Genomic DNA, 15,950 nt, shown 5'->3' with positions numbered 1-15,950 from the left:
ATATTTTGGATGATTTATAATTAGTTATATCAATTAATTTTATTCGACTTTAAATCAAATGAACCATTTATCATAAACACAATTCACGTTAAATGGAAAAAACTCAAAAGTAGAAAAATGGCTCAACCACGAGGACACATCTATAAGTAAAGAAAACGTTTTAATTAATAGTAGACATATTTTGAATTTTCCACACCTACGTTTTTTCAACATTGTCTCTTTTATTAAATAATTTTTTAATTTAGAAAATGTTATCTTCTCTGTCATTTTTCTCTTTCTGCCCAAACAGAACATTATTGTTCAAAATATAGCACGTTGTCAGACTAGCTCCCGTGACCTTATCTCCCCCAAACATAATATTACATTATCCCAAATATTCAGACTGTAAATAAGTAAATAAGTGCTACCTCGTGATATGTTAAAGCCATAAGTATGTTGTAGCATGTCTACTTAAATATATTCCTAGCATTGCAGTCATCTAATATCATACCCGGTGAAAATCCGTCAAATGGTGACGATGATTCTTGTGATTAACAAGATTGTTAAAATAAAAACTCAAGTGATCCCTGGTTACTGATATGGATTTGACGAACAAGAGTTTGTTTTCATTCACAACATCTCTTAGAAATTTCAAGGGGAAATAACTACCTTTGTATTGCATCCATAGTTCGTATGAGTCTATACAAATTTTAAGGACAAGGAAAAAATGAGTAGCATAAATATGGAACTCTCAAGATATGACAAACAAAATTGGACATTAGTTAATTTAATCGGTATATCTGTGAATATGCAGTAATACTCAGTTAGAGATATTCCTGTAAAATTAGTTCAGTAAGAAGGTAACATCGTAACTTGTTGCCGTTAAGGGTGAGCATTGAGCAATCATGCTGCCGAAACTGATCGAGACTTTTGCTGTTGAGGTGGTGGTATGCCAAGCCAAGACTTCATCATGTCGTATGTGGTGAAACTAATTGCAGCCGAAGGAACAATCTGTGAACAGAGCAAGTAATGTTTTACATATAGAAGCAAAAAGAAAGCACAGATGACATGCCAATGTTAAAGCTGATATTAACAATTTTAAGGAATCGGCCACAGTTATGGCTCGTGACTATTTTTAAGGGTGTTTTTAATATAGACATGTTTTTCACTGTTTATGAAATGAATGCATGTGTAGTTACTGAAGCAGGATAAAGAGCCTTCATAACTACCACGACTCACCAACTATTATTTTCAGTCCTCAGGTTGTTGGTCAACAGAAAAATTGGTGTACAACAGGATTAGTCACATGGTTTACTGTCCAATGTAATACAGTGGCATCAAATTCCATATCTAGTTTATTCAACTCCAAGAAAACCAATGCTAACAAAGATAAATCCCAGACAACAGAACGAATGCAAAAACAAATAGCATTTCTTTTACAGACAAGGCAAATAATATAAAAGATTAAACATGCATAAACTTGGGTATGATAAGGTGAGCATTACCCTTATATAGTTAATGCTTACGCCATGAAAGAGCTGCCTCCATCCTTGATTACGAACAATCGTCCTAAGTCCATCAATGGTATTTTTATATCTGACATTCTCATGAGTAGCGTTCTGCAGGCTGCCAACCTGTACAAACAAATAGAAGATTATGAGTAAAAGCTTAAACAAGGGAAATGTGCCAATACTATATGGTTGTAAAACTTGAATACGACCTAAAGAGGCTCAAACATCAAATTTTATACACGGCAAAAAGATTGCAGAGCTAATTAGCTAGACACCCATCTCATCATCACCAGAAAAGGGGAAAATGTTTATAAACCTGAGCTAGACAAAAAGTCATGCTTCAAATACCTGCATCTGTCTCTTGACAACATCTAAAGGGTATGTTAAAGTCTGCCCAAACAATCCAGCTAGAGCTCCACAAGAAAGACGCATCACAATGGACTTTTGATGTTCTTCTGGAAGGTAAGTCTTCAGTTTTTCATACATGTAGAACTTTAAACCAGCATATGGAAGAATTCCAGTAAGGGTTGGTCCTAAGGAAGAGAAAAAGGTGAGGTTTCTCATCATATGTAATGGAAAAAATTTAGGCAGTAAAATACAAGATAATAGCTAATATATGTTGTCAGAAAACATTATCTCCACAACATGTATTCCAACAGTATTCTCCACCACAATAACCAATTACGGCTGTCTTGGTAGATCCTGTAAGCTGCAACATACATACATACCTGCACCCCTATAAAGTCCACGGGCTCCGCCTTCCTTATAGACACTTGTGAGCACACCTTTAATGCCATTATGTGTAGGTTGAGCTCCTCTCATACCATCTTTGATACCTCCTCTTGTGTCCACCACCTATAAAAATTTAAACCACAGAAATACTAAACATTATTAGATTGTACACTAGAAGCAATTATTTCCTCATAAACTATCCCCTAGTCACTAAAGCTAATCTTTATCAATTTTAATTGACTAGGGTCATTATGTCTATTTCAACATTAAGGCATTAGCCTTCATACTTTCCTAGGAATTACCATAACTCATTAGGGATGGCACCGTTTAAGTCTCTTTTAACCAATTATAATTTTAAAAAAAAATATGAAGAAAAAGACTACAGAGTCATTTATACTTGTACATACAACTATATTAAATAAGGGACAATTTTATCATTTTCAACATACAAGGACCTTGCAGGCGGGAGAGAATGGTCTTGTCCCTGATCACAAATATGCTTTGAGGGGGAATCTCCAAACTTGCAGCCCAAATGAAGCAATCCCCACGAAAATCCCCAAATGATAGGAAAATTTGCCGTCCCATAGACTATGCAAATTGGAATCAAGATACCACGATTCATCAAATCACCCTGAAGTATTCTATGAACACCACAAAAGTTTTTATGTCTCTCTATGAAACCGGTGGATGTAATTCTAATATAATATATTCTTCATCTATCTTTTTCCCTGGTGGTACAACCTTTCTTAAACTTTAATTCAAGTTTTCACTAAATATGAAAAAAGAGAAATAATGGAATGGATAATAATGGTCTCTCAATAATTCCATCAAGTCTATTTCAAAGCTTCAAATGTTCGAATCAGATAACTACCTGGTAAGCAAGTTTGGTACGAGCAAGATCCAACGGGTAGGTACATACAACTGAAGTTCCCCCTGCAGCAGAGCCTGCTAAAAGATCAATACAAGGACCCGAACCTAACATTGGATAATTATTCAAGATCCAACTTTTGTAGCGCTCATATGTCATAAAATGCAAGGCTGCATATGGAACAATGCGAATAACACCAGCCCCATTTCCCCTGAAATCACCACACAAACAAGATTAACGATATATAATTTAAGCTGGAGAAAGCACCATGTTATGTAATCTTGAGTCTTACTTATATAATCCTTGAAAACCTTCCCTCTTGACTAATTTATTCAAAGATTGATACACCCCAAGAGAATGAAATCCAGGTGTCCTTGTCTGTAGATAAAATGAATAAAGGTTAAAAAGGAACATACACCCATTAAGAACTTTCTCACGAAGTAAAGATGGCAAAAGCAAAGTAACAACATCGTAAATGATGTACATCTAGCAAGTGACAACAAACATATAGCTTAAAACCAAAGTAAAACAAAAATCCTTGAAGCAAGGGGCAGTAACCTATGAAAGTTAGTTGATGAGAGTAGAAATCAATGACTTCAAGACTCCAGCAAGAGGCACAAATCAAAGAGGATAATTTAGTTGAACCCGAGGCAACCCAAGACATAATATTATCCTCTCTTTACACATTTAAAAATCTTTCCTCCTTCCCTTATCTTCCTATTCTAGATCCAATATACCTCAGTTCCTTAGCACAAACTTACATTACATATTACTGTTGACTAGTATCATCATTATACCATAAGATATTTAAATCCATTATCATCAAACTTACAACGCGATCTGATCGTACAAGCTTAGAATCGTGTTTTCAGTTAAATAAGTGAAGAAAAAGAGAGAAGAGAAAGAGTGGTGAACCTGCCAAAGTATCTTGACTCGTTCGAGAGGTGCAACAGCGGTTTTAGAAAGCGCACCAGCAAAGCCTCCGGCAATTAGCTCCTTGACATACACAGGAACGCCATCAAAACTAGACTGTTTCCTCTGAATGGATGCGTTGTCCACGAAACCAGCAATGGTAGACCCTTGTGAAGAATCCATCGATTCCAAAAATAAAAAGAAAATAATAAGAATTGAATTGTTATGAATCAGATTAAGGCTATCCACTCTGGAGCTCAGAAAACTCCTTATTCCATCTGCGTTTGGCGAAAGACAAGTGGGTGTGTTGCAATGGCAAGGAATTGGGTGTGTTTAGAATCACAAGCCAATCCCTTTCGGCAAAAATAAGAGACATCAACAGCAGACAAGAAGGAGCAAAGGGACCCTTTTCGATTGCAACAATGAAGAGGAATTTACACCGAAAGACAAGGGGTTGTCTGCCCCAAAGAACATAATCCCGTGAATCTGAATGGCGTGAAAATAAAAGGGTGAACAGAAAACCCTTGCTTTGGTGAAAAGGAGAAAAGGAAAACGGGTCTGTGATATGAGTGAGAGCTGGGGTGGATGAAGGAACAAACACCCGTTTTCCTTTGAACTGAATTGAATTGTGGGTTTTCTTGTTTTGATTTGACTTTTGATTAAATGACCCCTTTTTCTATGTTCCTATTTTCCCTTCCTCGCAACTGCCAGTTTGCAATCACATAGGATCTTTGATGATGTTTCACGTGGAATGCCGCCGTCACCATTCATCACATCATTTCTGATTTGTCCACGTGAATTTATACAGGAAAATATCTATACCGTCACGTTCCTTTTATTTTTTAAAATTAAAAAAACTGAACACCAAAACAATTATCCGTTGCCAATTATATTACTATGAAAATTTCCTCAATTATGTGTTATCTTATGAGATTACACCAGATTAATTCTTTTTTTCATTGAAACATTGTTGAATGTTGTTATTTCCTTAATTAAAAAATATGATTATATAATTAAGATTATCTCAATTTGATTTTTATCATTCAATGATCAATTTATTAAATTTCGTGACATTCTTTTATATTTTTGGTAATTAATTAATTAAAGGTGATAAAAAATAAATTAAATAAATCTAGCTAGATAATCCATTCTGGTTTAAATACTTTAATTGACAATACAAATTGAATATTTTTATTTAAATTAATTAATTAATTTGTTGATGACGTTAATATATATATATATATATATATATATATATATATATATATATATATATATATTAATTAAAAAGGAGAAAAATAGTTAATATTAGTTATTATTTTGAAAATAAATAATTTTATTGTCATAAATTAACTACTCTATTTAATTTTTACGAATAAAGTAATTAAGTTGTAATATAAATAAGAATAGTAAAAATAATATCTTTCTCCTTAAATTTAAGAGAATAAAAGGGAAATTTAATTAACTGTAATTGATGGCAACAAGTGGATTGACTTGTGTATCGAATATGTAGCGGAATCTTAAGGATCTACATGGATTTTTAAAATTCAATATAAACTTAAATAATTGAATCGAAATTAAATCTGTATTCATATGTTGTAAAACTAGTGTGGATTTTTATAAATTCAAATATATTTGAATTTTAAATCCGTATTCTATTAAAATACAATAATTTGGATACTTGTTCCGATATTGATTTTTGAAATTATTATTTTTTTAAAATCATTTTAAATCTAAGTAATTTAAAATTATTATATAGTTTTACACTGTATTTTTAAGAATGAAAATATATTAAAATCTTTTTTTTTTCCTAGAATGGGAAATTGGTCAATAATTTAAAAGTTAAACCATTATTTTCATATACGGTATATATTCTCTATAAAGTTTGGTAGAGATAGATGTCTTGAATGTGACTGTATATTACTTTTCCAATAAGAACGAAGAATAAATTATGTATTATAAGTTTAATATTAAACACAAAGGCAAAGGGATATCAATCGTTAGATTTTAGTAAAAATAACGTACATCTTTCTTAAAGATCTGTTTTTGGTTAGGTTTGGCAAGCAACCCTCACGTAGGTTTTTCTTTAAAAAGAAAACTCTTATAGACATATTATTGAAAAAACATAAAATAACAATATAAAACAAGTAAATATATTCTTATTTACTTTATTCTTTTTTTTATGTTCATAAATCAATCACTCATAATATTACTTAAAAATATTTGATATAAAATAATTCTATATATATATATATATATATATATATATATATATATATATATATATATATATATATATATATATATATATATATTTAACTGTTATACATAAAACAGTTATTAAATTTTAACTGTTTTTTTATTTACCTATTTTTTTTAACTTAACTATTTTTTAATTAAAAATTACTTAAAAAACAAATAAAATCTATTAAAAAAAGTATTTATATTTAATTTTATAATTATAGCAATAATAAAAACAATAATTTATTGTTTTTATTATTAAAAAAATAAAAAAATTCACTTGTTATTATAATCAATGTTGGTCTTCTTTCCTTTAAATTACTAATATTTATTAGGAATGGATAATACAAGGCAAATCATTAAGGGGTTGACTTGTTAATTTGCAAGAGAAGATACATGATGAATTTAGTATTTTAGAATCGCTGAGGGCCGTCCAGCATATGTAAAAATTATTAATATATTATAATCTTTTAGTCAAACAAAATTATTTTATTTTGTTGTTCATTTATTTCAAGTTTGCATCCTTAAACCATTTATTTTCTTTTATTTAAGATTGATTAATCTTTATAATTTTTTTACTTAAAAAAATAAATTTTTTATGTTTTATTTCTTAAAAGATTTAAATTTGACATATTTATTTAATGTAAATGTCAATTTTATGTTTATTTGGTTTATTATAATTTTATTGTCAATGATAAACTCATACAATAAAAATAAGAAAGTTTAAAATAAGAATATTATTATCACATTTGTATAATTTTTTACAAAAGAAACTAACGAAACTAACATATAATTCTTATTTGGGATAAACCATACCAAATATAAGACGGACAAAAACAAACAAGTCAAGCTACGTTACCATCTCTAATTTGTAAAATTGAATTTAATGAAACATACATTATATATTCTCAAATAATATTTAATATATATTTTTATTACTACTCATTTAAACAAAATGATATTTATTCATATGTACAAGTGAGTTTTATACGATAATATTTCACACTAAATATCATTATTATTCCATCAAGTCATATCAACTATTATTACGTTGAATAGGGTTTGGTTTCCAATAAACATATTTATTATTCTTGATTTTAAGTTATTCTGAATTTACAGACAATATTAAAAAAATCTTAATTTTAAAACAACTGATTTATAAATATATAACCTATTTTTTAAATATAAATTTAGATCCCTATTCAATTTTTTTAATTTTTAATTTATAGAAAGGTAAACTAGTTTTTTTTAAATGAATTTTGATTTATTTTCAGTCAAGTATTTATATTTATAATTAAATCAATTAAGTAATGAAACACATGCAGTTTTAAGAATGTTTTTTCATTACTCAGAAATTCATGATCGTTATTAAGTTAAACAAACTAAACGAAATCACATATAAGTATTAAACAAAGATATATATATATATATATATATATATATATATATATATATCCATAAATATATTTTTTTTGTCCTAGATATACATTAAATGTTAATACACCTTTTTATTGTCTATCAATTATTTTTCATGTATTCCATATTCGAAAGTGAGAAAAGAAAAAATTCCAAAAGTAAAACTTTATTAAGCTTAAGTTCAGTTTGATTGAAAATGTTTCATTTCAATTTGAGCACCCACCAGCTGTTTGTAATTAATCCACAAATTTCTAAACGGAGGAAAATATAATGATTTGTTAGGCACTGTTGAAAATTTCTTACAACCTACACGATCACGACGACGTTCTACATGCAACATGGTTGATTTCAGAAGTTAGTCCAGAATTTTATTACCAAGAACACAAGAACCAGACATACAAATCGCGAATAGCTAGAGAAAAATATCTGTATGCATTCATGTGCTAACTATCTGAACAAGAGAGAGGGGAGACGGCAAAACTATGGAAAAAAAAAATCAAGCCTTACTAATAATTGCTTCATCTTGGGTTAGGTTTTCAGGTAGAGGTGACGACGATGCGTCATCAAGGAGAGAGGGTTCCGTAGGAATGGCCGTCGCGGTATACCTTTTGGTATGGTATGCTGAGATTCTCTTTCCCCTTCCTTCGAATATTACAGGGTCATCCTCGGCATCAGGGACACATTTTTCTCCTAGAATAATGGTTTTCATCCAAACAGAGTCCTCTGCCTTCAACTTGGGCCCTTTTATTTTGTCTTCCTTGTGATCCCAGTTCCTTGCAACCGACGAACTCCGTGGCATTTTGATGCTTAAACTCAATGGTGCCCTTCTTTCAGAAGTCACTCTTTTCATCCTGTCTGAGATAAAGGGGTCCTTTGGGACTTGTTGCAATGCTGGTGGAAGAGGCAATCCCTTCTCCTTCTCGTTTTCGTTTTCGTTTTCGTTCTCGTTTTCGTTATTGTTGTTGTTATCCTTCTCTTCTGTATTCGATGTTGGGGAAGTGTCCGATTCTTTGGATAGTTCTGTAGGATCAAGTGTTGTTGTTGGTGGTGGTGGTGACGGTGACGCTTTTCTTCCAAATCCGCTGCATAAGGCTGTGATAATGGCCATGCTAGCAGCCAAGCCTGCGGCAAAGAACGACAAATATATAATAGGATGGTGAATGGATGACAGAGTTTCAACTGGGAGTCTCCTTCCCATCACAAAGACGTAGAACGATTATTGCCTCCTGCGTTTTTTTTTTCCTTTTTGTGTATCCCTCCCTTTCTTGTTTTGTGCTTACAGAAGAAGAATTTGAACTATGTTACGAGGACTTTTTTCTGCATGCACAAGTCCTGAGAGAAGATACAATTTGAGATGTCAAATATCAAGTTTTTGGGTTTCTTGGGGAAGGAGAAAAAATAGAGATAAGAAGGCCCAACCGTAGATGTTTTTTTTCTCTAGTTTTTACTCTCTCCATTTTTGGAAAATATGACAGCATTCTTGTTGCCCTTCTAAACCTAAAAATATCACTATGTTGCTCTGGATCCTCGTCCTCTCCTCTCTCTCTCTCGGAAGGGAAAAGGTTAACAAATTTAAAATTAGAAGATATAGGTTTCATAATGTAAGGTTTTATATAAACTAATTAACCTTTATTAATTAATTGTTAATTATATTGCTTTTTCAGAACAAAACATTAACTTTGAGTTTTAACTACAAACTAACAAAGAAATTATTTAATATTATTGAGTGCTCATGTATAGCAATGGAAACAAGTTTTTTAGTTAAGAAGGCTCAATTAAAGAACGTATCTTAAATTAAGAAGTTGTTAAAAAATTATATTTTGACGCACTTTATCAAATAAACACCGGCTTGACAATTTTAATGGTATAATAATAATCAACAATTTAATTTAAGAAACAGAAAAATATAATTACAATATTATATTATAACATATTCATGAACAAATAGTTATTTTCTTATTATAGGTTACCAATATTATCAATTTATTTGTATTGAAATTGTACAATTTGTCAAAAAATATAAATATTTATTATTTTTACAGTAAAATAGGAAAAAGAGAAGAAAAAAGGTAAATGGAAGGCAAAAAGAAAATAAAAACGTAAAAAGAAACATTAGGTGTATATCACACACATATTTTATTACAAATTACAAAAACAATAAAGTAGTATTAATTTGAGCTATATAAGGACACTCTTAAGCAAGTCAAAACATTGTTCAAGTTTCAAACTCTCACACACAAAATGATTGTTCTTAATTAACATCGAAGTAACAAGAAGTAAGCAAAGAATCACGGTTTGCAAAACTGATTTTTTTTATTAGTACACAAGGTACCACGTGTTACATATTGTGGATTGAATATATTTTTTTAATATTATTATGAATGAGTATAATTTATTGTTATATTATTCTATTTTGATATTGATAATTTAGTATGTTTTCGGTGTTTATACTTATGTGTTGACTTTCTATTTCTTGATCTAAAATTCTAAAAAAAGTATATGGACAATAATATTTAGAATTTTTTTTTATNTATCTTTACACGGGCGTTTCAATTTTGTTTGTCTTTAGCATGTTATGTGAGACATTTGCCGAATTTAATTCAAGTAAACAACTTAAGACATTAAATTTTAACACAAACATATTTTCAGGAACAATTCTTCGATTTACGCCGTAGTAGTTTCGGTTTGTTTAATGTTATTAAATGAAAAAAAAAATAGTAAATGTGAATCCTGTTTTGTTTATAAAAAAAAGATGAAAAAGGAGTGGACCCAGTGTTACCCAGAGTTCACTCAACTGAATCACATGTTAGGAGGCCAACAGACTGAGATGAGAACACAGCAGAATAAAATTACTGTGCACAGCACACAAAACTTGACTTGGTTTTAAAGTTATATAAAATTAACAAGAGGTTAGAGAAGGATTAGGAAGTATGATTATGATTAGGATTAGACATAATAGCCAGAGAACAAGGCTGGAATTTGAAATTAAGTAAATGAAAAGAAAAAGAGCAGTTACTGCAAAAATAAATAAATAAATAAATAATTAAAAAAAGATTCCAAAATTGGTGAGGTGGAAGCATCCACTTTTGGTTCTGGGTACCTATCTCTTCATCTCACTCTTCTATTTTGCCTCTACAAAACTTGTTCTTCTCTCAACCCTCTTTTCCTCACTTCCCTTCCTCTCTCTCTCTCTCTCGTCTCTTCACTCTTATCTACGCTTTCTTATTTCCTATTTTCTTTTTTCTTTTTTATCAAAATGACGGACCAGTCCTCCAAACCCAACGGAAACGGCGCAATTAACGGCACCGCCGCCACTAACGGCAATTCCGCTCCCGTCAAGTCCCAACTGTACAATCCCAACCGTCAAGTTTACCGACCGCAATCCCATTACCACCGCCGAGGCCAGCGCTCCCACCGCAACCTCTGCTGCTGCTGCTGCTTCTGGACCATCCTCACCGTCCTCGCTGTGGCGCTCCTCGCCGCCATTGTCGGCGCCGCACTGTACGTACTGTACCGCCCTCACCGTCCCGAATTCTCCGTCACCAACCTCCGCATTGTCAAGATGAACCTCACCTCTTCCGCCGACTCTCCCTCGCACCTCGTCACGCTCTTCAACCTCACTCTCATCGCCAAAAACCCCAACAACCACCTTATTTTCTTCTACGACCCCTTCGCCGTTACGGTCTTCTCCAACTCCGTCCCCGTCGGGAACGGCTCCGTTACGGCCTTTACCTCCGACAAAAACAACCAGACGAGCCTCCGCGCGGTGCTGTCCGGTTCGCAAGATCTGGACACTGATTCGTTGACTAACCTGAGATCGGGTCTGAAGATGAAGAAGGGTTTCCCCGTTGAGATACAGATGGATACCAAGGTGAAGATGAAGATGGATTGGCTCAAGAGCAAGAAGGTGGGAATTCGAGTAACGTGCGACGGAATCAGAGGAACGGTTCCCGCCGGCAAGTCTCCGGCAGTGGCTTCCGTGGTGGATTCCGAGTGTAAGGTGGATCTTCGAATCAAGATCTGGAAGTTTTCCTTTTAATAATAAAAATAAAAATAATAATGTCTTTTTGGTTGATCGATTGTTATTATTATTGCAAAATTCGTTATTATCATCTACATCTTACCGATTTCAATAATCAGTCCCATCATGGATTCCTTCTCTCTCTCTCTTTTTTTTTTTTTCCTTTTTTTTGATAATTTCCTCGAGGGGGGTGGATTGATTATGATTTATGTGGTGAGAATTAAAGGTGAAATTTGTATGGAGGAAAATGAATTTTGAGATTGTAATATGAGATTTAGGGCAGAAGGTCCTGAATTTAGTTTTTCTTTTTGTTTTTAATTCGTCATTGTAATTTGTTGATGTAATTTGATTCAAAGCTCTTACAGTGATGCAACTGAAAATTACACGATGTCGGTTTTGAAATGTATGTGTCCAATCTGACCAATGCTGGTTTTCTTCAATAGATCTATGTTTGATGGATCCCCGATCTGCCGAACATGATTGAACGAGATTCTGTACATTGGTTTTGGTGAATCAGAACATTACACGATGGAAACAATTAAGAAAGCAATAAAGCAAACCAGAACAGTGCATTTTGCTTGTGCATTTATCGATAAATCATTAAAATGCAGATTTCTTTATTCTATGTTCCAAATTTGTAGAACTTTCAACAATAGTAAAAAACATAGACTTTACTTTTGGTGTATGTGAAATAATATTGTGAACTATTTTAAGTTGTAAATACTTATAATAAAATTAATAACTTTTAATCAGATGACAATTAAATATAATATTAAACAGATACTAACTTAATAAACATATGGATTTTCATATTGTATTACATTTTAACCTCCGTTAATAGCATGCTTCACTTGTGTTTAACATATTTATTATATATGATCACTTTATAAAGTGAATTAGTGAGATGCACTTAATAATTTATAATAGATTATATGTGTAAAACGATATATGATAATGTCTGTCCTGAACCATGCTGAGAGAGAGAGAGAGAGAGAGAGAGGGTGAAGGAGTGAATTTGATTGGCATGAACAATGAGAATGTGAGAGAAAGACGAGGAAAATGACTTTACGAAGCCCAGCGAGTAAGATATGAGCGCAGACTGAGATTTGAGACTTTGGAGTTTGAAGGCATACAAGGTTCAGGACATGATGCCAAACGCTCTGCATCTATCTTTCTGAATTCTGAAATGTGCCCCCACCCCATTGCTTTCTCCACTGCACTGTTAAAACTTGTTCAGCCATTTTGAATCGTTATTACAGTGTTCCCACCAAATTAAAGACTGTCATCACTGTGCACTTAGCTCATAATTAAAAACAGCTTTTACCTTTTTGGCCTCCGATTAGCAACAAATGAAACAAAGATTTGGAGAGTAGTACACAACACAAACAGTGTTCTGGGTTTAGTTAGTTAATGATGATTGCTTCATCCCACGCAACTTTACTCGTGTGCGGTTTGATTGAGACTTTGAAACCGACTTTCTTTATCAAGTGGAGTGGTCAAATTTACAAAGTTTTCATTTTTTACATTCATTTCTCTTGCATTGCTCTTTTTTATATAATTCTCTTATTTTTAGAGTACATAATGTGTCATGATTTTGACTTTTGTTCTTCTTTATTGGGGTGTGAGAAAAATGACATCTGAAATTTCACTTGGGGCCAAAGCAGAGATCCCAAAGTATTGTGGCAGTGGATCTGAAGGCAATGGGTGATGGTTGGTGTACGGATAAAAGCTTTCTGTTTTCTACCCTTCCTATGGGTACCTATCTCTGCCATGGAAATCCCCATTTCCTTCCTGAACCACATGTGAAGACTGATGTTGCATTAGATCCCATGGACCTACCAGCTACATTGATATCTGATAGAGATCCTAAACAATATAAGAAAAATGAGGGAGACAAAAAAACAAGGAAGGAGAGAACAGGTTTTCTATGTCCTCAAGAGTAACCCCTTTCTTTTTTCTTCATAAACAACATCTGCGTAAGGGAGATTTCTCATTTATCAGCATCAAATGAAGTGCGTGATAGTGATAGACAGGGGTGTCAATGTCATAATTCAGGTGCACGTGGTTACCATGGATTCTTGGTATAGTCGGCAAGGCAGTTACATTTTATATATCTTCCGATTCTTTTTCTCAGTCTGTGTTCCCTTTTCCCTCGTACTTTTGTTTTCCTTGGTCTGCTCCTGTTGCATGCATATACTTAGTGACATAAATACGATTATGACTTAACTTTCTACCAACAAAATACATGTCAATCACACTAATTGATCCAACCAACCAGCCACGTGAACCCATTTGAAGAAAAGGCGAATCTGGTTTCTCAAAGTCACAAGCAAATGGCATACATTTAAATTTCACAACAGAAAAAAGCGATCCTGAGATTCATGGGAAGGGTGCTTCGTGTTTAGTGGTATGGAGTTTTGTGACAGACGCATCATTTGAGCGTTATGAGAAATCAGATATAAATGGGAAGGAGAGTGGTCGTTTTTGATGATTGTGACTTTATAGCTGTAGCTTGAGCAAAGAATGAGAATGGTATTGTGGATGGTCAATGCAAATGAATTGTTGCTACGTAGAGAGAAAATGATTGAAAGCATTGTTCAGCTGCATTAATTATTCAACATCTACCTACCTTACCATCAAAGAAACTAGTTTCTCAGGTCTTTCGCTAGAATTTAGGGATATTTGGCTGGCTAGTGTTATTTTGTTTAAGAATATGATTAAACCTGTGTTTCAACCGCAGACAAATTAAGCCAGACGCAGCTGTGTTAATTTTTTTTTTAACAGCAAAGTATCAAATATTCTACTCACCCATCATGACCTAATTGTTGGGTATTAAATTTGATGTTCGATGTGTTAAAAGTTTAAATATATCATCGATTTTTAATGAGGTTTGTCTTCGCTTATCACTTTAAATTAAATTAAGCTTAACTCATCGTTATAAAATTAATTTAATAGATTTGATATTATTTATATTTTTATGGATTAATCTTATCTGTATTCAATAAAAAAACTTACATCAAAGTAAATGTTCTAAATTTTTTATATGAGAAAAAATATTTGTTAGATAATATAAGGTTTAGAATATAAGAATATTTTAATTATTGATGAATTTTTATTTATAAAAATAAAGTCGTTGATAAATTTAAAATTATTAACAAATTGACGGATTTCAGAATTCAAATTACTAACAAATATTTTTTATTGATAATTAATTTTGGTAAAATTTGTTAATAAATTTCTTTGGTAAATTAGAATTTAGACTATCGACAAAAATCATGAATAATGTATTTGATGATAAATTTTGTTGATAATTTGTAATTCTTATTATTGATGAATTTTTTATCAACAAAATGAATAACAAATTTTTATCAAGTTTAATAAGATTTTTTAATATATTAAGTAAAATGAGTAAGAAGAAAAATAGAAGAAAAAAAAGTGAGAAGAGAATGAATAAGAGGAGGAGTATGAGTGAATGAATGAGTGTGTTTCTATGTTTGATTGAGAATGTATTTTGATTGGATTTAGAAACTTTCTTATGATTAAACGGATTTTTTCTATTAATTGATAATGTACTTTAAGTGGTGTTAAGAATTTCAACAATAATTAATTAAGCATTTACTTTAATTAATTATTTTTTAATTTGATTAGGAAATTTAGAAATATGCATCTTTTAATTTGATCAGGAGATTTAGGAATATGCATGATTAAATACAATATAGGATTAGATTGAGAATGTATTTTGTTGAATTCATTGTGAATAATATAGAAACATCTTGTTTTTTATTCAGAATCTACTTTGATTAATTGTAATATCGTCCTCATGAATGTATTTTAATTCATTTGAAACCCAAACTATAATCAATTAAGCAATAATATGTGAATAATCGATTATGCATCTATCTTGAAAAAATAATGAAAGTTTCTCATTTGTTCTTCAATTAAACTCAAACATTTTTCAAACATAAAATATTGAAAAACAATTTCATATTCGTTAGGAAATGACTCAAGATTACTTTAACCATGTCTAGTTTGTTAACTATTAACTTATAATACTGAAATTTAATAATATTGAAATTGTTTTGAAAAATAGTATTAATTTGATAACTTTAACACAATGTATCAATGATACATGCAAAATTTTAGAAGAATGAGGAAGGTGAAGAAAAAAGAAAGAAAAGGATGAAATAGAATGAGAATAAAAGAAAAAAAAAAGAAAAAGAAAATCATGATATCTACTTGTAAATTCATGAATATGAACGATACTAACAAT

At 31.6% G+C, this 15,950-nt stretch overlaps 2 protein-coding genes across 2 annotated transcripts; one reads left to right on the top strand and one right to left on the bottom strand.

The window, feature by feature from the left end:
• Positions 1-621: 621 nt before the first annotated feature.
• LOC148204173 (mitochondrial carrier protein CoAc1-like) lies at positions 622-4,706 on the bottom strand. Its single transcript, XM_088107230.1, has 7 exons — positions 4,006-4,706; positions 3,383-3,468; positions 3,094-3,301; positions 2,219-2,345; positions 1,839-2,023; positions 1,485-1,613; positions 622-990 (listed from the first exon to the last, which is right to left on the bottom strand). Exons 1-7 carry the CDS (start codon positions 4,183-4,185, stop codon positions 883-885), a joined length of 1,023 nt encoding a protein of 340 aa, XP_087963356.1. The 5' UTR covers positions 4,186-4,706; the 3' UTR covers positions 622-882.
• A 6,047-nt stretch (positions 4,707-10,753) lies between these two features.
• LOC124826073 (NDR1/HIN1-like protein 13) lies at positions 10,754-12,068 on the top strand. Its single transcript, XM_047298831.2, has one exon. The coding sequence runs from the start codon at positions 10,916-10,918 to the stop codon at positions 11,696-11,698; it is 783 nt and encodes a 260-aa protein (XP_047154787.1). The 5' UTR covers positions 10,754-10,915; the 3' UTR covers positions 11,699-12,068.
• Positions 12,069-15,950: the final 3,882 nt, after the last annotated feature.

This window comes from Vigna umbellata, chromosome 2 (genome assembly GCF_029865625.1).
Source record: "Vigna umbellata cultivar VRB3 chromosome 2, Vumbellata_1.0, whole genome shotgun sequence".
NCBI classification, from domain to species: domain Eukaryota; kingdom Viridiplantae; phylum Streptophyta; class Magnoliopsida; order Fabales; family Fabaceae; genus Vigna; species Vigna umbellata.
Note: the sequence above shows the minus strand (reverse complement) of the source record. Positions and strands in the feature narration are given on the sequence as shown.